This window comes from Meles meles, chromosome 6, assembly GCF_922984935.1.
Source record: "Meles meles chromosome 6, mMelMel3.1 paternal haplotype, whole genome shotgun sequence".
Classification (NCBI taxonomy): domain Eukaryota; kingdom Metazoa; phylum Chordata; class Mammalia; order Carnivora; family Mustelidae; genus Meles; species Meles meles.
This window is the reverse complement of record NC_060071.1, coordinates 149,376,729-149,398,068: the sequence shown is the minus strand read 5'-3', so window position 1 is coordinate 149,398,068 and position 21,340 is coordinate 149,376,729. Positions and strand designations below refer to the sequence as shown.

Here is a 21,340-nt window from a genome sequence, read left to right as displayed (position 1 = left end):
CTTCTGGGGTTCCTCCTGGGTCTCCACATGGTGTCTGAAGGAACCCCCAATTCACTGCCTTCAAAACCACTCTCTTGCTCTACCTCCCCGCCACAGTAAGCTGCCCCATCCCCACGGGCAGCAAAGCCGTCCTTTCCGCTGTGCACGCCAAAAGGTGTACAGCCTGGGGCTTCTGCTCACTTGTCCACAGCCAGCCCAAGAGCAAATGCAGTTGCTTATTTCAGGACATCGCCAGAGCTGACCACGGCCTCACTGGGCAGCAGCAACTCTTGCCTGATCACTGCCTACAGCCTCTGAACGGCTTTCCTGGCAGCTGCTTGCTCCCTGAGAGGACAAGCCACAACCTCATCCCCCGATTTAACACGGCACTGACCAAGCTTCAGGTCCCTAGGAATGCCTGAGCCCACTCTGCATTTTTTTCTTGGCACTGACCACTTAGTTCCTCCGACATGACTTACTGTTCACAGACTGCTGTCCCATTAGAACATAAGCTTCAAGAGGCTACAGGGATGTTTGTTTTGTTCACCGACACGTCCTCAAACACTTAAAACAGTGTTCTGCCCGTGGCAGCGAATATTTGACTGAGTGACTGTCCAGACTTTCACACTCTGACCACCGATGAAAAACCCAGAACTCAAAATTGCACAACAATCAATGTGGCAATTTTCCCATGAGACTGAAGTGTCGCCCTAAGTGATGAATTCATTACATTACTCCCTCTATATAACCATGTAGGTGGTGGGAAAAAGCTGTAGAATTGCTTTATGCTCTGAATCACAAAAGAGAGAGGAAAAAAAAAAAAAAGAACCCAAGAGAGGAAAATTACATACTTCATGGAGAACCCAGAACCGTCAAGACCTGGCGTCTCTCCACACGGGTTCGCGGAGGCTCCTGATTCCCTTCCTCCTCAGGTCGCCAGGAGGGCCGACTTCTCCCTTTATTGCCTTTGGAGAAAAAAGATGCTAGTAATCACAAAATGCCGGGCTCCTTTGTCCCCAGGCCTTCATCACTTTCCATTTGCTTTTTGTTCAGTCAGCTTGGTGGGGGAGGCAAAAACATACTTTTTAGTCACTGCCTTAATCTGAGTCTTAAATACAGTATTAGGAGACAATGCAAGATTTTACTGAGAAAAAGTGAATTTTTAATTATCTTGTGACTCTACTTAGAAAAACACAAGCAATGTTCACAACTATAAATTTAAACCTTTTGCACTAAAAAAACACAAAACAACAAACACAAAACCACAGGCATGAACTGTAAACCTGTATTAATTATCAACTAGTCTTAAGGTTAATTCTTAGTAGTAATTCAATATTTTCCTCCTTGGCAATTGTAATGTTTTAGCACCAAATGATCTCCCACAGAGGTACTTGTAACAACTCTGGCTGCCAGTGTAAGGAGATACGTCCATATGCACTACTTCACACGCACAGTCCACGCTCACACCACACAGACAGGAGGCCCGTGGCGATGATGTCACACGCTGACTTTCAGGGCAATGGAAATAAGACAGAGGGCATGCGTGTCACACATCTTTAATGTAGTGCATTCGTAGAAAAAAGGCCAGCTTCCGCTCCCAGGCGTGCTCTCGTCCTTATATTTTAATATCATGATTTAGAAGATGCAGACGTTATTACCTAAATATTATTCTATACATTTCCATCAGTGTTCAGGAAAACACTTAAAATTGCTACTTAATTTACACTGTAATTACTGGGTTACAGCTTTAGCTCATTGGCAATTTTGGAAGCAATATTTTTGAAAGCTATGGATGTCCCTGATATCCGCTTAAACCGGACCCCGTTCAGAGACAGTCTTGGCAGCTTGCACACCTCCATCTCCCACTGCACGAGGTTCTCTGCGCGCCCATCACCGTGGACACAGAAGAGTAAGAAGCGCTCTCTCTGCTCGTAGTCACAGTTATTGGCGTCCAGCACTTTGCGGATTTCCCGCATCATGTCATTGGGATCCATGGAACTAGTGGTTTTCATGCTCCAGGTAAAGCGCAGGGAGCGAGGTTTTGCTTCTTTGTTTTCATCCTTTTGCTCGGCAGATACGTTGCGACTGAAATGCACAGTGGCAGCTTTATTTTTAATTGCACAGAAAAACCAACCTTTTCTAGTCCAGCTAGTACACAGTCAACATCTTTGCTCTAACAGAATACCTGCCCCCCACACTTCTCTTGCACAGGCTCCCATGTGATGGTCTGTTCCTTTACTGAGAAGCATTCCTCTAGTACTCATCCCCCCCCTCCAAACCATGACCCACACAGGCAAAGCTCTACGTGGCTAGAAAATCTTCACCAGCCACTTATACTTAATAACATGAAGAAAATAATCTATTAAACAGAATCCCTGGAACCCAGGTGAAGGACAGAGCTGAGCACTTCTCCAAAAGCCCAGCTTTCCCCTCCAGGCCGACTGCAGGTGGGAAGGAGCTGGCAGCCGCCAAAGGCCCAGCTTAGGGAGGCGGGGTCAGCAGGCCAGCCTAGGGCTCTGACCAGCACGGCTGCCCCTGCACCACCACTTCTCCTGTTGGGTCGGCTCCTCACAACCTTCACTCAGGATAGCCAGGGCCTCCACACAGTTCAAAATCACTTTCCCCGCTGGTGGCCCCTGATGCTGTGTATACCGGGGGGCGGGCAGGGGGCTTTTCTCCATTCCCTCCACCTACCTCAGTATTTTTCCTGCCACTTTGTTAAACTGCTAGTTCTATGGTTAAAAATAATTCTTAGATGACATTATCTTACTACTGAAGCAGAAAAATGAAATGTTAAGGCCTATTTGCTGCAGAGCAGAGCATTCCAACGACCGATTTGAATACAAGCTCTACTGACCCAGAGTAGAACGGGTGGTCCGAACATCTACAAGGGGATGTCACAGTGGCGCCCCCGGCACAGTTCTCTCAGAAAGTCCACGACGAGGAGTCTACCATATTGTGCTCTTCATGGCATTTAATCATCATTGCTACAAACTTTTATTTACACTCTCATGTGTACACTGGAATGCTTCAATCGGGACACTGCCTGACACTCTTGTGTATTAAAAACACCCAGTACGTGCATGTTAAACACACTTCATCCTATGGCAAATTCGTCAGAGCTGAGGGTGGGCCACAGGTTTACTATGCACGTAGCTGCCCATGTGGTGGCAGAATATTCAATTTAGTTAAAAATCCACTCAAACCGGTCAGAAGCTTCCTACGTACAAAATGCTGTATTAGGCACTAAATAGGTTACAAAAATGAGCAACCGCTCTCAAGCTGAGTTGGGGCTGGGGGAGGGAAGACTGCGACCAACTCTAGGCAACAGCAGTAGTACAGGAAAGGCACGAGCAGTCCACAGCGGGGGGGGGGGGGGGGGGGGGCAGCTCAAGGGAGGAGTGCCGAGTGCTGGGGAATGAGGAAATGGCTTCCAGGAGGGGTGGCTTCTGAAAAGAGCTACCAAGAAGATGGGATTCCAATACAACAGGGCGGAGGAAGAGAGCTCGTGTGCTGAGCAGAGGGAATGTCACAGGCGAAGGCGAGGGTGTATGGAAAGCACAGAGTATGCTGAGTTTACGGACGGACTGGAACTGGGGGCACAGCATCACCCCCACGAAAGCCGCTGAGTACTTGTGGCAGCAAACTCAGGACAGCTGGAGCCTGCTCAAGGCTGGCAGGAGCAGGCCTGGGTTGGGAGTGACGGCTCAGCTGGGGTAGGCGTGAGGCTGGGAGAGGCCAGGGCTGTTGAGGCCACCCAGGGCAGGTCAGGCAATGGGGCCACTGCGAGTTTTCATTTAGAAAAGTCCCATGATCAGAGCTGAGCTTTAAAAAGACCAGCAGGAGGGGCGCCGGGGTGGCTCAGTGGGTTAAAGCCTCTGCCTTTAGCTCAGGTAACGATCCCATCGAGCCCCCGCATCGGGCTCTCTGCTCAGTGGGGAGCCTGCTTCCTCCTCTCTCTCTGCCTACTTGTGATCTCTGTCAAATAAATAAATAAAAATCTTAAAAAAAAAAAAAAAAAAAGACCAGCAGGAGAGCAAATGGGTTCGCAGGGACCAGAGACAGCATGCTGGTAACTGGTATCGAAAGGGCCTAAGTGGGCAAGGTCTGCAACCACAGAGGCCTGTCTGAGCCTAACTGGTGAACTCCCCCAACTTCTAAACCTGTGTAATGAAATATGAAATGATCTACAGAATGTAAAAGCAAACTGCTTGACTACATAATCATTCTTAAACATCTAATTTCAGACACGAAAATTCTTCTCAATATTCCGCTTTCATTCTTTGAGAGCAGAATCGTGCAGTTGTGGACACGTCAACAGTGCTCCTACTGACTCCCAGAGCTACTTTCGGGCTGTCAGTGCCCAGGCAGCAGGGCCCCCTACTTCAACGCCCAACCACCCGTGGAAAGCCCAAGTCAGGCTGGGAGGCGGAAGGCTTTCACCAGGGTTAGCCACGGCACTCTGGCGCCCTCAAGCGGCCACTGGGAGGCGGCAGCAGTGACACCGGTGCTTCAAGAGCCACACAGAACGCGGACCCCGCCAAGCAATCCTACGTTGACAGCAGGCGTATGACACACGACATTCAGAAAAGAGCATCGTTTCTGCCACACACACGAGGTAAATACCTATAAAATATTTTAAGTAAAAATCATTTCCCTCACCTTGAGCCCTCATATCTCCCGTTCCTCTCATATTCAGTTGGAAGCCTCAACGAACAGAATGCAGAAGCACAGAGAAGTGGGAAAGAGAAAAGAAATCTTACAGACCAGTACACGACCACCCATATACAAACACAGATGTATAAAATGAGCAAATCCAAAGCAGTCAGGTCACCAGCTGTGCTTGTTAAACTCGTCCCGTCAGGGGGTGACCCGGCCCACAGCCATCTTCTCCGCGCGAGCTCGCAGGCAGGGTGGGAGGCCGGCCGCACACCCGCATCACATCACAACAGGTACTCTTGCCTGGCTCTGGAACTGGAGATATTCTGACTTTTTAATCCCTGCCCCAAAGTGTAATGGGTTTTAACTAAAAGGAAATGAATTCTATCAGTTAAATCCTACCTCCAACTACCAAATTTCCTGTGCAAGGAAAAATCTGGCAACTGGGAAGATTAAAAAACAATCACGTAGTGGAATTTCCCTTAGAAGGAAAGCGCTCCTCCCAGTTTTAACAAAGAGCTCACGTTCACACAGCTTTTTGGTGATCCAATGACCTCATCAACACACAGCCCCCACAGCCTGGCTTTCTGGGCACAGGTGGCCCAAATGGCAGATTTTCTGCCTCATTCTGTGTGCACTCCAAGACAGTGAGCAACGTTTTTGTTCTCTTGACTCATCGTCATCAAAAAGTAATTATCTGGTAGGAATATATAAGATTTACCACATGCTTTCAGTAAAGCAGTAAGGCCTATTTCCTTCAGTGGTTGGTGGAAAGCAGGTTTTAGACAGAATACTCTTTACTCTTCAACTCTCTGAAAATATTAAAACTTTTCTGCTATAAGCTGCCCACATCTTTATTTCTGAAAACCTCAAACCAAATGAGGCTGTAGGTTTGAATTTTGTGTTTGTTTCCCATGTAAAAATATTAGCTAATTTCCCAGTCATTTTAAAGTGTTTTGCGAATTCAATCCTTCATGGTATAAAAGATGGCAACAGTTACCACTTACCTTCTGCGGGCTTGAGGCCATCAGTAATTGTACATTAATATTACTGAACAACTCATTCTTCAAACAGAAGCATGCTAAGTGTTATTAGTACGAAGACAGAATTATTTGGATGCTAAATAATTCTAGCAAAGCAAGAAAACGCACAGAGCATGCACAGGCCTACTGTTACATGGGTGCCACAATCCCTTTACAAAGGCCTGACAGAGTTAATCTATTTCTTTCCAAGATTTCCTTACAAAGAAATAAGTATTTAGTTCTCAGCAGAAAGTTTAGTTTTTAAGAAAACAAAACAAAAACAAGGCTAGAAAGCCAAACCTGATGTTAATTGCAGGAGCCATTTTGGGGTAAGGATCGAAAAAAAAATGTGTATATATAAATCCTACCTTTTGATAAACCTGAATGACATGTTTCTAAAAGAAATTAAGCCAAAAAAAAAATTAACAAAAATGACTTGCACAAATTAAATAGAAAATCTAGTCAATTATAGAAAGAAAAACAACAAATAAAACAGGGCTCCTCTTCTGTCTAACAAGCAATGGAACAAAGACATTTGGTGAAAAAGTAAAATTACAGGTAACTGAGTATGTAAAAATCTGTACTTGTAAGAAAAATTCAGCAGTAAATATTGACATTAGCTGTAATTAGATTTCTTTAAGGGTTTCTCAGATAGATATACTTTAAGACGATAAAATCCAACATCCTGTGTTAAAGAAGTCACAGAAGCCATGTGCAGTGCGCTAAAGTAAGAGGGGAACACCTCGGTCCTCTTGAGAACATCTTAGAAACAGAAACGTCACCTTCTTTTACAACATTAAAAATTTCATTTAAAAATGTTCAACCATTAAGAGAACCTTTACTTATCTCAGGAGGATGATTTAAACATTCACAGAATGCCTATTACAGTGTAGGACATAAACCACTTTTTAAGAAAAAACTAAGTGATTGGGATTTAAAATGAAGCAGACTTTTCAGAGTTTTAGATGGCAAAATGAATGGAAATTAAATGATAAGATAATGGGGGTTTCAACTGATATTTTATGGAATAAACTGGAAGAGCTGTATTTAGAAGGGGCTTCGCTCGTTAAAAATTAAGGAGATGCTCAGGTTGTTCTGAACAGAATCTGACAAAAGAAATTCCAAACTACGAGTCGGGCTTGCAGGATCATGTGGTCAGCATTCCTGGGCAAGGGCAGGCTGGCCCACCTAACTACTTCTGAAACCTCCCAGTTCTGTGACTAAACACAGGGTTCAGTCTGCGTGAACGAAGGGATGAAGGCCCTGGACTTGTTCTTCTAACACGGACAAGCTGGCACTGCTTCAGATACAAGCAGCTAAAAAACACCCAACTGGTGCAGATACCAGCCAACCACTTCGTAATCAATCAGAAGCGGTACACAGCAGGGTTATACGCAGTAGAGATCATGCACATGACAATACTTTGAAAATAATTAAGCACTACATAAACATAAGGCAGGAATTATGCAAAAGAGTATTTTAGTTGAAAACTGATTAAAAGGTCTTTAAAATGTATTTTAATTTCCCAATTTTCTACCTGAGGAAAGTCAGGGTTATTGGTCAAGTGCCACAGGACTGTTTTTCTTCACATTTCCTGCCACGAATCCCTGTGGTGTAGAAAGAGGAGGAGCGGCAGGACTGAGGCTGCACCCAGGGGCCCGTGGACCAATCTGAGGCACACAGAGGCACGAACATCGTGCCTACCGGGTATGAGCACCCTATGTAGGCCGGGCCTGCCCCCAGGAGGGGACAGCCCCACTCCTTCTGACTACCGACAGTGGCTTGAGAGCACACAGCTCTCTGAAGCCCCACATACCCAGGGCAGAGTCAGAGCCAAGAGCAGATGCAGACCTTCTGGCGCCAGCTCTCCTCCCACCAAACCTCAGCCGGTCTCCGATGCAGCACCTACATCAGCGCCCCTGAGCCGCCTTTCACAGGTACCAGGACTCTGATCTGCCCAGTCATTGTTAGGGGGATAAGCAGCCTTCGCTGATCTAACACTTAGTTGTATCAGTGTACCTCTAAAGGCCAGTAAACTGAGGCTACAGACCTCAGTTTGCAAACTTTAACAAATAGAAGACTGTATTTCTGCCAATCTTTAGGGAGTAGAAATTGCCTGGAAATACAATGTAAGATAACCCCTAAGATTTTTAAAAAATTAAGCCAAGAAAGTTCAGTCTCCAATTTTAACTCAAAGACATGAAATAAACTACATCAGAAAATGAGGGACAAGGACGGCAGCCCACACTGTCCCTGACAGCCGTGCAGGGCAGCACGCATAGCAGACTCAAGGGCCTCTTCTGGAGGCACAGACCTGGCTCGGCAACTTTTGGCTGTAGAACTTTGAACGTATGCCTTAAACTCTCTGAACCTCATCTCCCACGTGGGCCTACAAAATTGGGATAATACCTACTACACAGGCAGACTGTGGAGGAGATTAAATGAATGTATGAGAATGTGTGCGTAGACATGTGCATCTTTATCAACGTAAAACGAGTACATCTCTATAAGTCTATAGACACCTGTTCACCTTAGCACTCGATAAGCAATCAGTAAATGTTAGCTGATGTTACCTGTAACAATGGTAGCATTAGGATGACCAAAAAAGAGCACAAAGGTAACAAATAAATTCAAGGATGTTCTTGACATGTAAGTTTTATTTAAAGACTGAAGTGTGAAGACAAACAGCCGCCTGTCCTGCCACTAGCTCAGACAGATCCGACTGGGTGCGTCCCCGCTGCACCCAGGGCTCTCCCCGTGCTAACACCAGTCAGCAGTAAGCAAGGCCAGGGAGCTAACAGCCAGCAGGACAATAACTGGCTCGTTCCCCTACCACCCGAGTTTCAGAGGCAGATTCCATTTCAGTTTAGTTCACAAGGAAGAAACTAGGGAACAGAGAGGCCTGGGACAAGCCATCGGATAACCCTGAAAGGGAGGAAGAAATTATTCTGGAGGTCACCAGACCCTTCTTGGATTCAGCTCCCTGCTTCTCTTACTGGTCTCAAGTGGGTGCCCCAAACCTGGCCAACTCCTCTGGACCATTCTACTCTTCTGCCCAGTTGGGAACAGGGGGTCTCAGCCAAGCGGTAGAGTAAGAGGCTGGACTGTAACTTCTGGCCCCCCTCTGACCTCCAATCAATGATAAGAGAGAGCAGAAGTCCTCCCTAATCTGGCAGCCAGTGTCCTGACGACAAGCAGATTACCTGGAGAAAGACAGCTGAATGTGACTTGGCTAAGTTCAGGTGACTGATCTAAAAGAATGTAACATTATTGGAGGAATTAAGGAGACTGAAAAGTGGGATTTGGCTTACAGGTTAAATACCAAAGACAGCAGGAAACACAGCAGTCAGCTAGTGAGCCACAGGGAATGTGGAGAAACAGAGGAGGGGGTGTCAGCCATATCAGACTCTGTTGTTCTGAGTAAAATAAAAATGATGCACAAGAGGGTCTGCGACACGGAGAGCTGCAGGATGCCCTGGACATACTAATCCACAGTGAGGCTGAACTTTTTTTCTTTTTTAAAGATTTTACTTATTTATTTGAGAGAGAGAGAGTGTGTGTGTAAGTGAGAGAGAGCAGAAGCTGGGGGAGGGCAGAAGGAGAGGGGGCAGCAGACTTCCCACTGAGCAGAGAGCCTGATGCCGGACTCAGTCCTACGACCATGGGATCATGACCTAAGCTGAAGGCAGACGCTTAACAGACTGAATCTTCCAGGTGCCTGTGAGGCTCAATTTTTGAGAAACTCTCTGGGAGTCCTGAGAGTACAGGGGCATTCAGGTCTCCTGAGTGTGGTCCTAGCTAATGGTGCCTCTGCCTGTGTGCTCATGGTGCAGAGAGGCATTTTTTCTTCTTCCTCTTACAGCAGTCAATGATTCTAAGCCTTTGCAGCCTCCAGATTAGGTTATGGAAATAAAGTTCAAAGTACCTAAAGGGAAAAAGGATTTTTATACACCACCAGATGGTAGCTTCTTGCTGAGAAGAAATCAGGAATTTTATCTGCCAAACTATATGTTTAAGCAAGTTACCTTGTTCTTACTATAACTTACTGACAGAACAGTTTTAAGATTCAGACCTTAGGAAACTTAGTGCTCTTCAATGACAATGACAGGAGGTAAGAGAGGTGAGAGAAGAAATGTCTCTCTCCTCCATGTCCAGACCACACGTTGTCTTCGGCAGCGACCGGCCCCGGAGTGCCAGCCTACACTGGAGGTGGGGTTTTACTGAACTGCAGCTAACATGCCATGTGGAGGGAAATGTGTAACAGCCTCCCTAGCGCTGGAGGACTTCTGGTGCTGTGATGATTCCGAGCTCTGTAATTCCTACTCCAAAAGGTTTTAAAGTATAAAGTTCTATATATAAACCAGAAAAACATGAGCTAAAGACAAAGCGAAAGGAGCCTGGGTGGCTCAGTTGTTAAGCATCTGCCTTCGGCTCAGGTCATGATCCCAGGGTCCTGCGATCAAGTCCTGCATTGGGCTCCCTGCTCAGTGGGGCGTCTGCTTCTCCCTCTATTCCTCCCCATTGCTCGTGATCTCTCTCAAGGAAAAAAAAGAAAAAAAGGTTAAAGACAAAGTGAAAAGTATTTGGGCAGTTGCTTCACACAACAGAGAAGATGTTTCTCGTTTTGCTCTTATATTCGCTCCAAAAAACCAGCACCACCCAGCACTTACCTCCTTGTGAGTTTTGAAGTTAATTTACTAAAAAGATTAGTGGAGCCTCGGCTTCGAGTCTGTGACAACGGTGTGGCTTCGTGGGACAGGCTAGGTGAGGCAGGCGGGCCATTATACGTGGCAGTCCGCCGCTCCCGGGGCTGGCCATGGAAAGTGCTGCGACTGGCTGTGCCCCGTGGGAAGCGGAGTCGGTCTGGCGTGGCTGCGCTGCTGACACTGTGCGTCGAGGCAACTGGAGTCCTCGGGTCAGGAATAGCGCTAGAAGATCAGAACAGAACAGCCTCACACCTTTGTTCACAAAAGGCCAGCTTTGTGGCAAACATGGCACACAAAAACCTACAGTCCCAATATACCTCTTATACATGATGGAGAAAACCAGTTATAATAAATGTATTTTATAGGGTTCAGGACCAAAAGGCAAGCTAAACAGGAGGGTATCAAATAAACAGTATATAATGAAACACAGCCTCATGGGGTTTAAGGGAATAGGACGTACATATTTCCAAGGACAAGATAAATGCAGGGAAATTCTAGGACAAAGGAATGGCTAACTCAAGCTTTTTCCCCTTTGCTTCCTTCTCAAAGTTGCTTACATGCAGAGAACCTTGCCAATATAAAAGAAACATAGGCTATGCAGGTGAAATCGAAGAATAGGCAACTAAAACATTTTTGAAGCACACGAACACGAATGGCACGTTTACTACCAGATCCCACATGCTAAGAGCACCGTGGAGAGGAGGGGGACTGCTTACACCCTTTGCAGTCTGCAAAGGCATGAAGACACACACAGACGACCAAGGACACATGACACAGGATGCACTCAACTAAAACCACACACAGGGAGGGTACTTTGTGCACAAGGGTAACGACCCGTGGACTATAAAATCCACAGCACAGCATGGAGCAGCGGCGGGCACACACGAGTCTCACGAGGAATGTGCAGTTGTCTTACACAGCCTTGCTGTTATCTCCTTCACTGTCTACTGGAGGAACCATCATCGTGGGGTGCCCAGAGGCTGACATGGACATCGACTTCTGATGTCTCAGCCGACAGGTGGAAGCTGTGGCACAAACTGAGGCAGGGCTAGCTGCGTAAGCGAACAGTTCTGTCAGGCTGGGAGGGGGTTTGGGTTCAGGCAGAGGCAGAAACAACAATATGATGGCGCAGTGACAAAAAGAGCGACCTGCTACTTAAAGCACACACCTTCCTCCCCAAACCATCTCATTTTTGCCTTAGAACAAAAATCTCTTAACCCTGTTTTAGGGATTCAGCAGCAATTACTAACCTGTAGCTGCTTTTTTCCCAAACAGTAAAAGATTTATTAGCTTTAAAGAAGAAAAATGACATCTTGTTTGACAATTTATGAGAGGGGCAGTGTCTTCTAAGCTGTGTACAAAACCAAGTCTCTCCTGAGAGGCCTCCATTCAAAGTGGAGTGGTCAAGTGAACCCACGACGTGAGCACACCGTGCCCCACCTGCTCTCCCAGTGCACAGACGTAGTTTAAACGGACTAGTAAAAGGATAGGAATAGTAACTAGGTGCATTTATCCAAGGGTCCTATGCTATTTAAAGACAGATGAGAATCTTCCTATGCAAAGGGCATTCACTTCTTTATAAACAAGTCAAAATCCCTACGGGGTCAACAGAGCCCCTTTTTTCAAGGCAGAAAATCTAGCAAGAGTAATTCAACTGCTCGTAGACAAAGAAACAGAGCAACAAACGTGGCTGGACCCCGGCGGCTTCACCTGGCCCGGAGTGAAGGAGCCTCACCATGGCCACGCTGCTTCTTAATTCCAGCTCAGTCATCCTGTCCTTGTTCCAAAGAGGCAGTTTCTCTCCTTTGAGGCGAGCCAGAGATTCAGAATTCTGACCCAGCACAGCAGTCTGCACACCCTCCCCACTTCTACCCCAGTGTCTCCCCACACAGGGTCTTCCCTCCTGTCCCACACTGGCCTATACCTTAGCACCTGTCTTCACTGGTCTCCTGGCCTTCACTGGGCACTCATCGGCTTATAGCCTTTCGAAAGCACACTGTGTCTTCTGGCCCAAGTTCAAATCCCTCAAACTCCTAGTTGTACCCTCAAGCACCCATGGCCCAGCCCTGGCTGCATCTCCAAGCTCTACCTTCTACTGTTACCTCTGGGAACTTAACTTTTGGGAGCTCCTATCATGTGCAATCCCTTGGTCATATATCAGGTCAAATAACTTTCATAGGAACTATTCTCTGTGCCTGGAGAACAAGCATCTTCGATTTTCATCAGAATTTAACGCAGTCACCCTCTCCATGAAGTCTCCTTTGATGCCCTCTCCCATCAGCAGCGAATCACCCCCTTTATACTACCTTCATCTGCTACTATGGCCCATATTATATCACAGTGACCCTTCCCTGCTAGACTGTCCCACAAGCATGGTGCTCAATAAATGCTCTCCTCACTGAAAAGGTAAGTTCAGGAGTCCCTGGCGTTCTGACAGTCCTGACTGGGGGGTTGAGGAGATGTGTCTATAATAAATTTCTCAAGAAGATAATTTGTCCCTGCATTTTTGTTTGAGAATTCTGTCTTCTGACCTGGGAGAAGGGCTCTAATATAGTCACAGAAGAATTGGAAACAAACGCCTTATGAAGATAAAGACAGATTCGGTTTCATGTTTTTGCCATTCAGCTTCGACTCTTTTTCCCAGGCAAACGACACTTGAATTCCGCTATGAGGGAAACAAGCTCTGAGGCTCTGGATTCAGGCTCCACCCCAGACTTTCCCAGCCACTCTGGCCAGTGACAGACTGGCCAGAACCACACCAACACCGACCCAGAGCCAAGCCCAGGGCTTCTGTCTGAGGAGAGCTCAGTGTGGGAAGATGCCAAGTCGAACGCTGCTGAGCCCAACCAGGAAACCCCTACAGAGAAAGCGGAATTAGGAGACGGACCCTGACTCCTTCCCTGCACTTTTTTAGTTATAGGAACTCAAAAGATACACTTTTTTAAAAAAAGATATATTTGATGGAGTGTGAGTACATGCGTGGGGGTGGGGGACAAAGGGAGGAGCGAATCCAAGCAGACTCCCTACTGAGCACGGAGCCAGATGCGGAGCTCAATCTCACAACCCGGAGATCACAACTGATCTGAAATCAAGAGTCGGCTGCTCAACAGACTGAGCCACCCAGGTGCCCCTGATTCAACTCTTTTTATTTTTATTTTTTAAAGATTTATTTATTTGACACAGAGAGATCACAAGTAGGCAAAGCAGCAGGCAGAGAGAGCAGGGGAAGCAGGCTCCCTGCTGAGCAGAGAGCCCGATGCGGGGCTCGATCCCAGGACCCTGAGACCATGACCCAAGTGGAAGGCAGAGGCTTAACCCACTGAGCCACCCAGGTGCCCCTCAACTCTTTTTGAAGACTAGTCAAATGCAGTAGTGAGAAGCGGAGGGAAAACAGCAGAATAAGAAGTGATTCAACTATCTGAGAAATGCTTGTTTCTCATACATACAAACATACGTATACATATATATACACACAACCTCATTTTTTAACAAGTTACAAATAAATATGATTGTCTTTTGTGCGCTACTATCTTTTTAAGGCAGGTCAAGGGTCAACCCACTTGATGCCTCTGCCCAGCTGCTGACATTCTCTTGCTCAAATTAGGAGCTAGATCAATGCGTGCATTAAAAGCTAGGGAAGAAAGGAAGATGGGTTGTCTGGCTTCTTCCCTGGAGAATATGAATGACCCCAAAGACCTGAAGAAGGAAACAGCTTTTAGTCAGCATACAAAGCAAGAGGATGCCTGATCTACTCCCTGCCAAGGCACCCCGCTCAATGGCTGGACTGTGCAGGCAAGACCTATAAGGCACATAAGCATGTCAAGACTGTATACTTTGCAGGAAAACAGTGACCCTCCTTAAAGTTATAAACCTTCCTCAAAAGGGAAGTGTAAGGGGCGCCTGCGTGGCTCAGTCAGTTGAGCAGCCGACTCTTGATTTCAGCTCAGGTCGTGATCTCAGAGTCCCGAGATCAAGCCCCACGTTGGGCTCCGCCCTCAGGGTGGAGTTTGCTTCTCCCTCTCCTTCTGCTCCCCCTCCACAGCTCTGTCTCTATCTTCTCTCTCTCAAATAAATAAAAGCTTTAAAAAAAAAAAAAAAAAAAAAGGAGGGCGGGTGCCTGGGTGGCTCAGTGGGTTAAAGCCTCTGCCTTCCGCTCAGGTCATGATCCCAGGGTCCTGGGATCGAGCCCCGCATCGGGCTCTCTGCTCAGCGGGGAGCCTGCTTCCTCCTCTCTCTGCCTGCCTCTCTGCCTACTCGTGATATATGTCTGTCAAATAAATAAATAAAATCTTAAAAAAAAAAGTGTAAGTTGATATTTCATTGTAAATTTTTAAATTTTTGACACACTAATCCTGAAGGAAATTAAATGAATTGTTTTAGAAATTTAATCCCTGTCACATCACGAGTTTCACAAACCAAGCAACAAGACGTGGTTTTTTGTTTTGTTTTGTTTTGTTTTGACTTCTACTGTAGGCTTAGAGTCTTGATTTAGGAAACAGTAAACTCACTAAATGTCTTTGAATTTCAAATTTGTACAAAGTCACAAAAAAAATTTTTTTTAAAAGATGTTATTTATTTATTTGACACAGAGAGAGAGAAAGAGAGAGAGCGTGCAAGAGTGTGCACACAACCAGGGGGAGCAGCAGGCAGAGGGAGAGGGAGAAGCAGGCCCCCTGCTGAGTAAGGAGCCTGATGTGGTGCTCGATGCCAGGACCCTGGGATCATGACCTGAGCCGAAGGCAGACGCTTAACCAACTGAGCCACCCAGGTGCCCCTTAAGTCACAAAAATTCTGTTTACAACAGATAACCCCAATATCACACTGGGCTGTATATTCTAAAAGGTCATCAAGTTGGTTGCTGAGAAAGCTAGACAGAATGTTACCAACCAAAAAGTGCTAAAAATGATGATTATATTTAATAGATTAGCCCATAATCATCTACATCAGCAAAACAGCAGCTGCATTACATTTTTAGAATTTCTGGGTCCAAGGGAAAACCATTTTCTTTTTCAAAAGATTTTTTATATTCATGAGAGAGAGAGAAAGAGAGAGAGGCAGAGACAGAGGGAGAAGCAGGCTCCCTGGAGCCCAATGTGGGACTTGATCTCAGGAGCCTAGAATCATGACCTGAGCCAAAGGCAGATGCTTAACCATCTGAGCCAACCTAGGTGCCCAGGAAAACCATGTTCAAACCTTAACCAGCAGAAATAGCAACCTGTTTCTTACAACTCAAGTTGTATACGAGATTCTTGTTAATCTGACTGCTCTGTATTTATGTCTGATTATCTTTTTTGGAAACTCTAATCTACCTACAGTTACTAAAAGATAGGCATTTTGAATTCGTTTGATATGACATTTATGCCATATTGGAACATTCTGATAAGGAATGTTTTGGTTGCTGATTCAAACCATACTCAGTAATTGGGCAAAGGCAGAATTAAAAATATAACCAAGAGATACATGTGTGAACTTTCTCTGCTCAATCCCTATACCTTGATTCAGGACAAAGGGATAAATGGATAAAATAATATAGACACTTTATAATTTTAAAATCTTACCTAGAATATCAAATACCTAAAAATTCTCTGAAAAGATTCTGTTGTGCTTTATTGTAACTGTATCACACTACTTCTTTGGGGTCCCTCAACTGAATACTTCAAGAGTCTCCTGGACATATCTAAAAGTATAAGAAAGAACAGGACAGAGTCCATGTTGTGTGTGTAGGGTAGCAAAATAATTAAGAAGTCAGTGTAAACTAAGACACTCAAGACATTCCTGACACTCCCAGCTGAATGGTTTACTGGTCCGTCCATCCATAAGCGAGGATGTGTTGAGCATCATGTGTCAGTCTCTGTGCTAAGTGGTTTAAGACTCGCTGTAAGAACTACGCAACTGTGACACAATCACACAACTGAAGTTGTGGTTACACTCTCTCATGCCTAGTTTATACGGACTGTTCGTCCCTGTTGGATGGGCCACAGTCAGAGTACGCCAGCAGAAGGCGGCAGAATAACTACATCAGGAGACGCAGCAGAAAGGAAGCTGGATTTCGGCATGCCTGGTGTCAAAACAACGGTCTAACTCAGAAAACAGTTCACATGTACTCAAGCCAAACTAACAGTTTGCCAAATCCTGTAACTTCTGTTCTTTAAACAACAACGATTTCTTTATTTTCATACAGCAAAGCTGATAAAACAGAAAGACTGCACTGGTAAGAATCAACCCATAAAATTAATTTTAAAATGAAACAACAATGACATGGCCGATGGGGAGAATTTTAAACATCGCCCCATGCTCACGGCAGGACTTGGACAACAGCAGCAGAAGAGCTTGTGTAGGATACGCACAGCTTCAGTTCAAACTCGCACAGCCTTTACTAGCCATGCTCACGTTGGAATTCTGCATAAACATACATGCATATAAGAAAAAAGTCCCACATATTCATGGTTAAAAATGAAAATGAAAGTCCTTCTTCAGAAGTTAACAGGGATCCAGGCATCCTGTAGCTCACCGGTATTTTAGTCAAGGAGTCAAAGATCTACATCTCTCTATAGAGAGAAGAAAGAAGTCATCTGGGCACAGAGAAGGCGCAGTGGATCTGATTTAAGACTCAGCATCTACTTTAAGGGTAAGAAAGTTGTAACACTTACTGCCCTAACTGAAAGTAAAAAATATGACTATTAGAGGCATTCAAGCCTCTAATAATTTCCCATAATTTTTCAATGACTTTGTATGATAGAAAGAGAAAGAAAATCCAGATACTACACAAATTTTGGGCCTTGTCTTGAGTGGTTTGACATTGAGACTCTATTCGGCTAAAGATAAAAAACAAAAAACAAACAACTACAACAATAACAACAACAAAAACTACTTTCAAAAGCAAAGCATTTAAATGACTGAAGCTAATGGAAGCAATGAGGCCTAGGCTGGGCTAAGGAGAAGTCAGTCCCAACAGGGAAGGTGTCTGCAGGGAGGACACAGACATGTGATGACTCCAAAGAAATTAAAGAATTCTTCAAACTGTTTGCAAAGAGTGAGTCGCATACTGCAGGAAGGGACAGCTGGAAGAGCACGTGCACACACACAAACACAAGCCCGGGAGCAGAGAGCAGGAGATCCTGGTCGTAACAGCCTTTTAAAAAGTCTGACTCTGTACCTCGGAGAACTGTATTTCCTAAAGATCAAGAAGAATCTGGTAGAACAGTTCAATAATTTAGATGAATTTCCAAAAGGAAGAAGAGTCATGAAACAACATTTACATTAGAAACTTCTAATTGTCTTCTATTGATAAACTCTATTAAATAACACTGAACTAGAAGAAATCTGATAGATTTGAGAATGTAAAAGAAAGAAACTTTACCAGAGAATAGACTACTACTAAAATACCTGTAAGCAATATAGCACGGGTCCCATACCATACTCAAGTTATTAACAGTTCTTAATCATGAGGAAAAAGACAGTGTTAAAACAAGTACACATACAGGAATCAGAAAAGAGAATCCTGGAATGTAAACATTTTAAAAAATGCACTGAATAATCCACATAATCTCATATAATAAGCTTTTAGCTTCATGTCAACTCAGAGTTAAGTAGTCTATGGGAGAGGGAAATGTAGTCTGGTTTTGAGGATGGAAGAGGAAAGCAGAAACTTTGCTTATTAGGCTGTCGTGGAAGTTAGTGACCAAACATTTGACTAATGAGATCTAGAGGGAACAGAAACCATACGATGCATCTTCAGAAAGTAAATATCAGGAAAAAAGAAAGAAACCATTTTGATGCCAGACATGGGACTGTGACGAGACCAGACAATGTTCAAGTTAGGTGGCCAGGGGACAACGAAAGATGGCGGGAATTTACTTAATGGATTTCTACTCCAGAACTTGACTTGCACATTGCGGCTTTACCTCACCTCTCTGCATTTAATTTATACACTACTCTTACCAAAAGAAAAGAAGGAAATCCATACTTGCCTGAGAAACTTGTCCCATAAAGAATATATTTAATTACTCTACCAATCCCAACCTCTTTCTTCTCTTTTTTCTCTCCCCCTAAAGGATGGTTTTAGGGCTTACTTAATCCCACTTTTCCCACTCAACTTCTCCACTTGGCCCCTCTGGTAACCTGCTGGCCTGTTCCTGAAGGCTCCCTCACCTGCCTCACACTGTGCTTCAGAGGCTTCGGTCCCTGTGCCCCGGGTCCTTATCCCTCCCCGCTTCACCCCTTGTTCAACTTGTTAATGCACACAAAATAGTGTCCACTTCCCTACTTGTTACTCTACAATTGTAACACAGCTTAAGATGTGTCTCCTATAGGAAAGCTCCATGATTTAACTCAATCCTTTCCACTACCACACGCACAGCCTGCAAGGAAAACAAGCTCTGAACAATGACAGGAATTGGAATTCTAGTATCTTGCTAAAAATTTCCATTATATTTAACTTACCGTGAAAGAATACTTACCATTATTATCTGAATTTTGATTATAAAAACTGAGAAGTAAACAACATGCTTCCATTTCTTTTGGGAAAAACAGATTTTCTTGCAAACAGGTGAAATTTCGTACCTGTTTTCTTTCCCATTCTGAATTACTGAATGTCTATCGGCTGTAGTTCTTTCGCTGCAAACGTAAGTATTTCGCCGTGTCATTCCACCAGATGCTGTATTACTCTATTAAAAAAAGCGGGGGGGTTGCCTTTTTACCATTTAGTAGTAAGGCGAGAACAATGAGGAAAAACAAGCTCATTAAATGCACGAGGATAATTTAGTCTGTGAATAAAGTGACAGCAGCTATCAGCGGTACAGGTTAAAAGATCACACAAGAGGGTGGAGGCAACAGTCTCTGCTGTCTCCTGTGGCAGAAAGAATGAAACCTGCCTACGGCAGAGCAACTCTTAAAAAGCCAGCTGTAGGGCGCCTTGATGGCTCAGTGGGTTGAGCATCTGCCTTTGGCTCAGGTCATCAGGGTCCTGGGATCGAGTGCCGCATCCAGCTCTCTGCTCAGCGGGGAGCCTGCTTCCTCCTCTCTGTCTCTCTCTCTGCCTGACTCTCTGCCTACTTGCGATCTCTCTCTCTGTCAAGTAAATAAATAAAATCTTAAAAAAAAAAAAAAAAAAGCTGGCTACAGCACTCCATAAATTAGTTCATATGTTACTTTAAACGGAGTGGGAAGACAGAGATCCACTGTTTTTAAAAGCTAATAATTTTAAAATAAAAATTAAAAAGCAAGGATTAGAAACATAAGGTAAACATACAAATAAATATCAAGCATGAGAATAATAAAAGTGAAAAAGGTCTAAACGTAAGTATTAAAACTATAAAATTATTAGTAAAGACACAGGGGTAAGTCTGTACAACCTTGCATTACACAGATTCAGAGATATGATACCAAAGCACGAATAACAAAAGGAAAAAAAAATTGAGCCCCGTGTCAGGTTCCTTCATGTCATGACTTAAGCCGAAGGCAGACACTTAACAACTGAGCACCAGGACCCAGGCGTCCCTCCAATTTTCCTTTTTTTTTTTTTTAAAGATTTTATTCATTTGACAGCGAGAGCAGGAATACAAACAGGGGGAATAGGAGAGGTAGAAACAGGTTTCCGGCAGAGCAGAGAGCCTGCTGCAGGGGTTGATCCCAGGACCCTGGGACCACAACCTGAGCCAAAGGCAGATGCCCAACGACTGAACCATCCAGGCACCACCACACCTATTTTTGAAGAGCTAATACTTTCAAAATTAAGCAAGGAAGGGGCACTTGGGTGGTTCAGTTAAGCATCTGCCTTCGGCTTGGGTCATGGTCCCAGGGTCCTGCAACCAAGCCCTATTTCAGGCTCCTTGCTCAGTAGGAGTCTGCTTCTCCCTCTCTCTTTTGCTTCCCCTGCTTATACTCTGTCTCTCTCTCTCTCAAATAAATAAAATCTTTAAAAAAAAATTAAGCAAGGAAAGGAATTCTTTCAAAATTAACAAGCAAGGAATTAACAACTACGGAATTTTATCAGGTTAAGAAAAATTTCTAAACAAAGAGAAACACAGCCACCTTTAATACAGTACAAGGAGACCATGTACAGGGAAATTCCAGTCTAAATGGGAGAAAATTTTAGTAAGGTTACTTTTTTTCTTTTATAAATAATCAGATATGGATGACTGATAACGCTGGGGGGGGTGTATCTTCAAAAGGGAGGTATGCAGTTGAGTAGAGCAACAGGGACAGAAGTCATGAGGGCAGAGGACAGGGTCTTACCTTCCTCTCCCAACTGTCAACAAAAGTTGGAGACTGAACTTAACTTGTAGGACTGCGACATGACAACCCAACTTTATGGCATTAGGAAGGCAAAATCAAAAACCTTGCACATAGGGTTTACTCTGATAAAACACAAGGTCAGAGGACGGAACAGACAAACCGCCTGGGGCCTCTCTATGAGCTCCTATCCCCGGAACAGCACAAACAAGAGCCTCCAGAAAGGAGCAGCCGAGCTTCTCCGTGGGCCCCCACACTTCAGGTTTTTTGAGGTAGAGGGAGGGCTGTGCCACTGTTAACTCTGAAGGAAAAATATGTGGTTATAGAATATTCCTAAGACTGTATATCCTCTGAGAATTCTTTCTAAAATTACTTCAAGAGTGTTAAGAATAATCATCACTATATTAGTCAGATAGAACATGTTTCAATTCACAGAAAAGTTCCTGAAACTGAATAGACTGAATTGAATTTAATAAATACTACTGACTTAAGGGGGAGATTTGTTAAGGATAGGGATTAAGAGATGGATACAGCCCAGGGTCCTGGAATCGAGCCCCGTATTGGGCTCTCTGCTCAGCGGGGAGCCTGCTTCCCTTCCTCTCTCTCTACCTACTTGTGATCTCTGTCTGTCAAATAAATAAATAAAATCTTTAAAAAAAAAAAAAAGAGATGGATACAGATCAGCCGTATAATTTTAGGAAATTATCTAACTTTTCTTCATTTTCTCATCTTAAAATTTGG

General features: G+C 44.5%; 1 protein-coding gene across 9 annotated transcripts in view; it reads right to left on the bottom strand.

The window, feature by feature from the left end:
* Positions 1 to 1,519: 1,519 nt before the first annotated feature.
* MARK3 (microtubule affinity regulating kinase 3) overlaps positions 1,520 to 21,340 on the bottom strand; it is a 112,647-nt gene continuing 92,826 nt past the window's right edge. For 3 of the 9 annotated variants that reach the window (XM_046010402.1, XM_046010404.1, XM_046010409.1), the window contains 6 exons: positions 18,929 to 19,032; positions 11,283 to 11,444; positions 10,331 to 10,588; positions 6,029 to 6,055; positions 4,642 to 4,686; positions 1,520 to 2,064 (listed from right to left, as the gene is read on the bottom strand). In XM_046010402.1, the coding sequence (XP_045866358.1) occupies positions 1,719 to 2,064; positions 4,642 to 4,686; positions 6,029 to 6,055; positions 10,331 to 10,588; positions 11,283 to 11,444; positions 18,929 to 19,032 (942 nt within the window). In that variant the 3' untranslated portion in view covers positions 1,520 to 1,718. The remainder of the gene's footprint in view (positions 2,065 to 4,641; positions 4,687 to 6,028; positions 6,056 to 10,330; positions 10,589 to 11,282; positions 11,445 to 18,928; positions 19,033 to 21,340) is intronic. The other 6 variants (XM_046010410.1, XM_046010411.1, XM_046010403.1 and 3 more) reach the window with 5 other exon arrangements.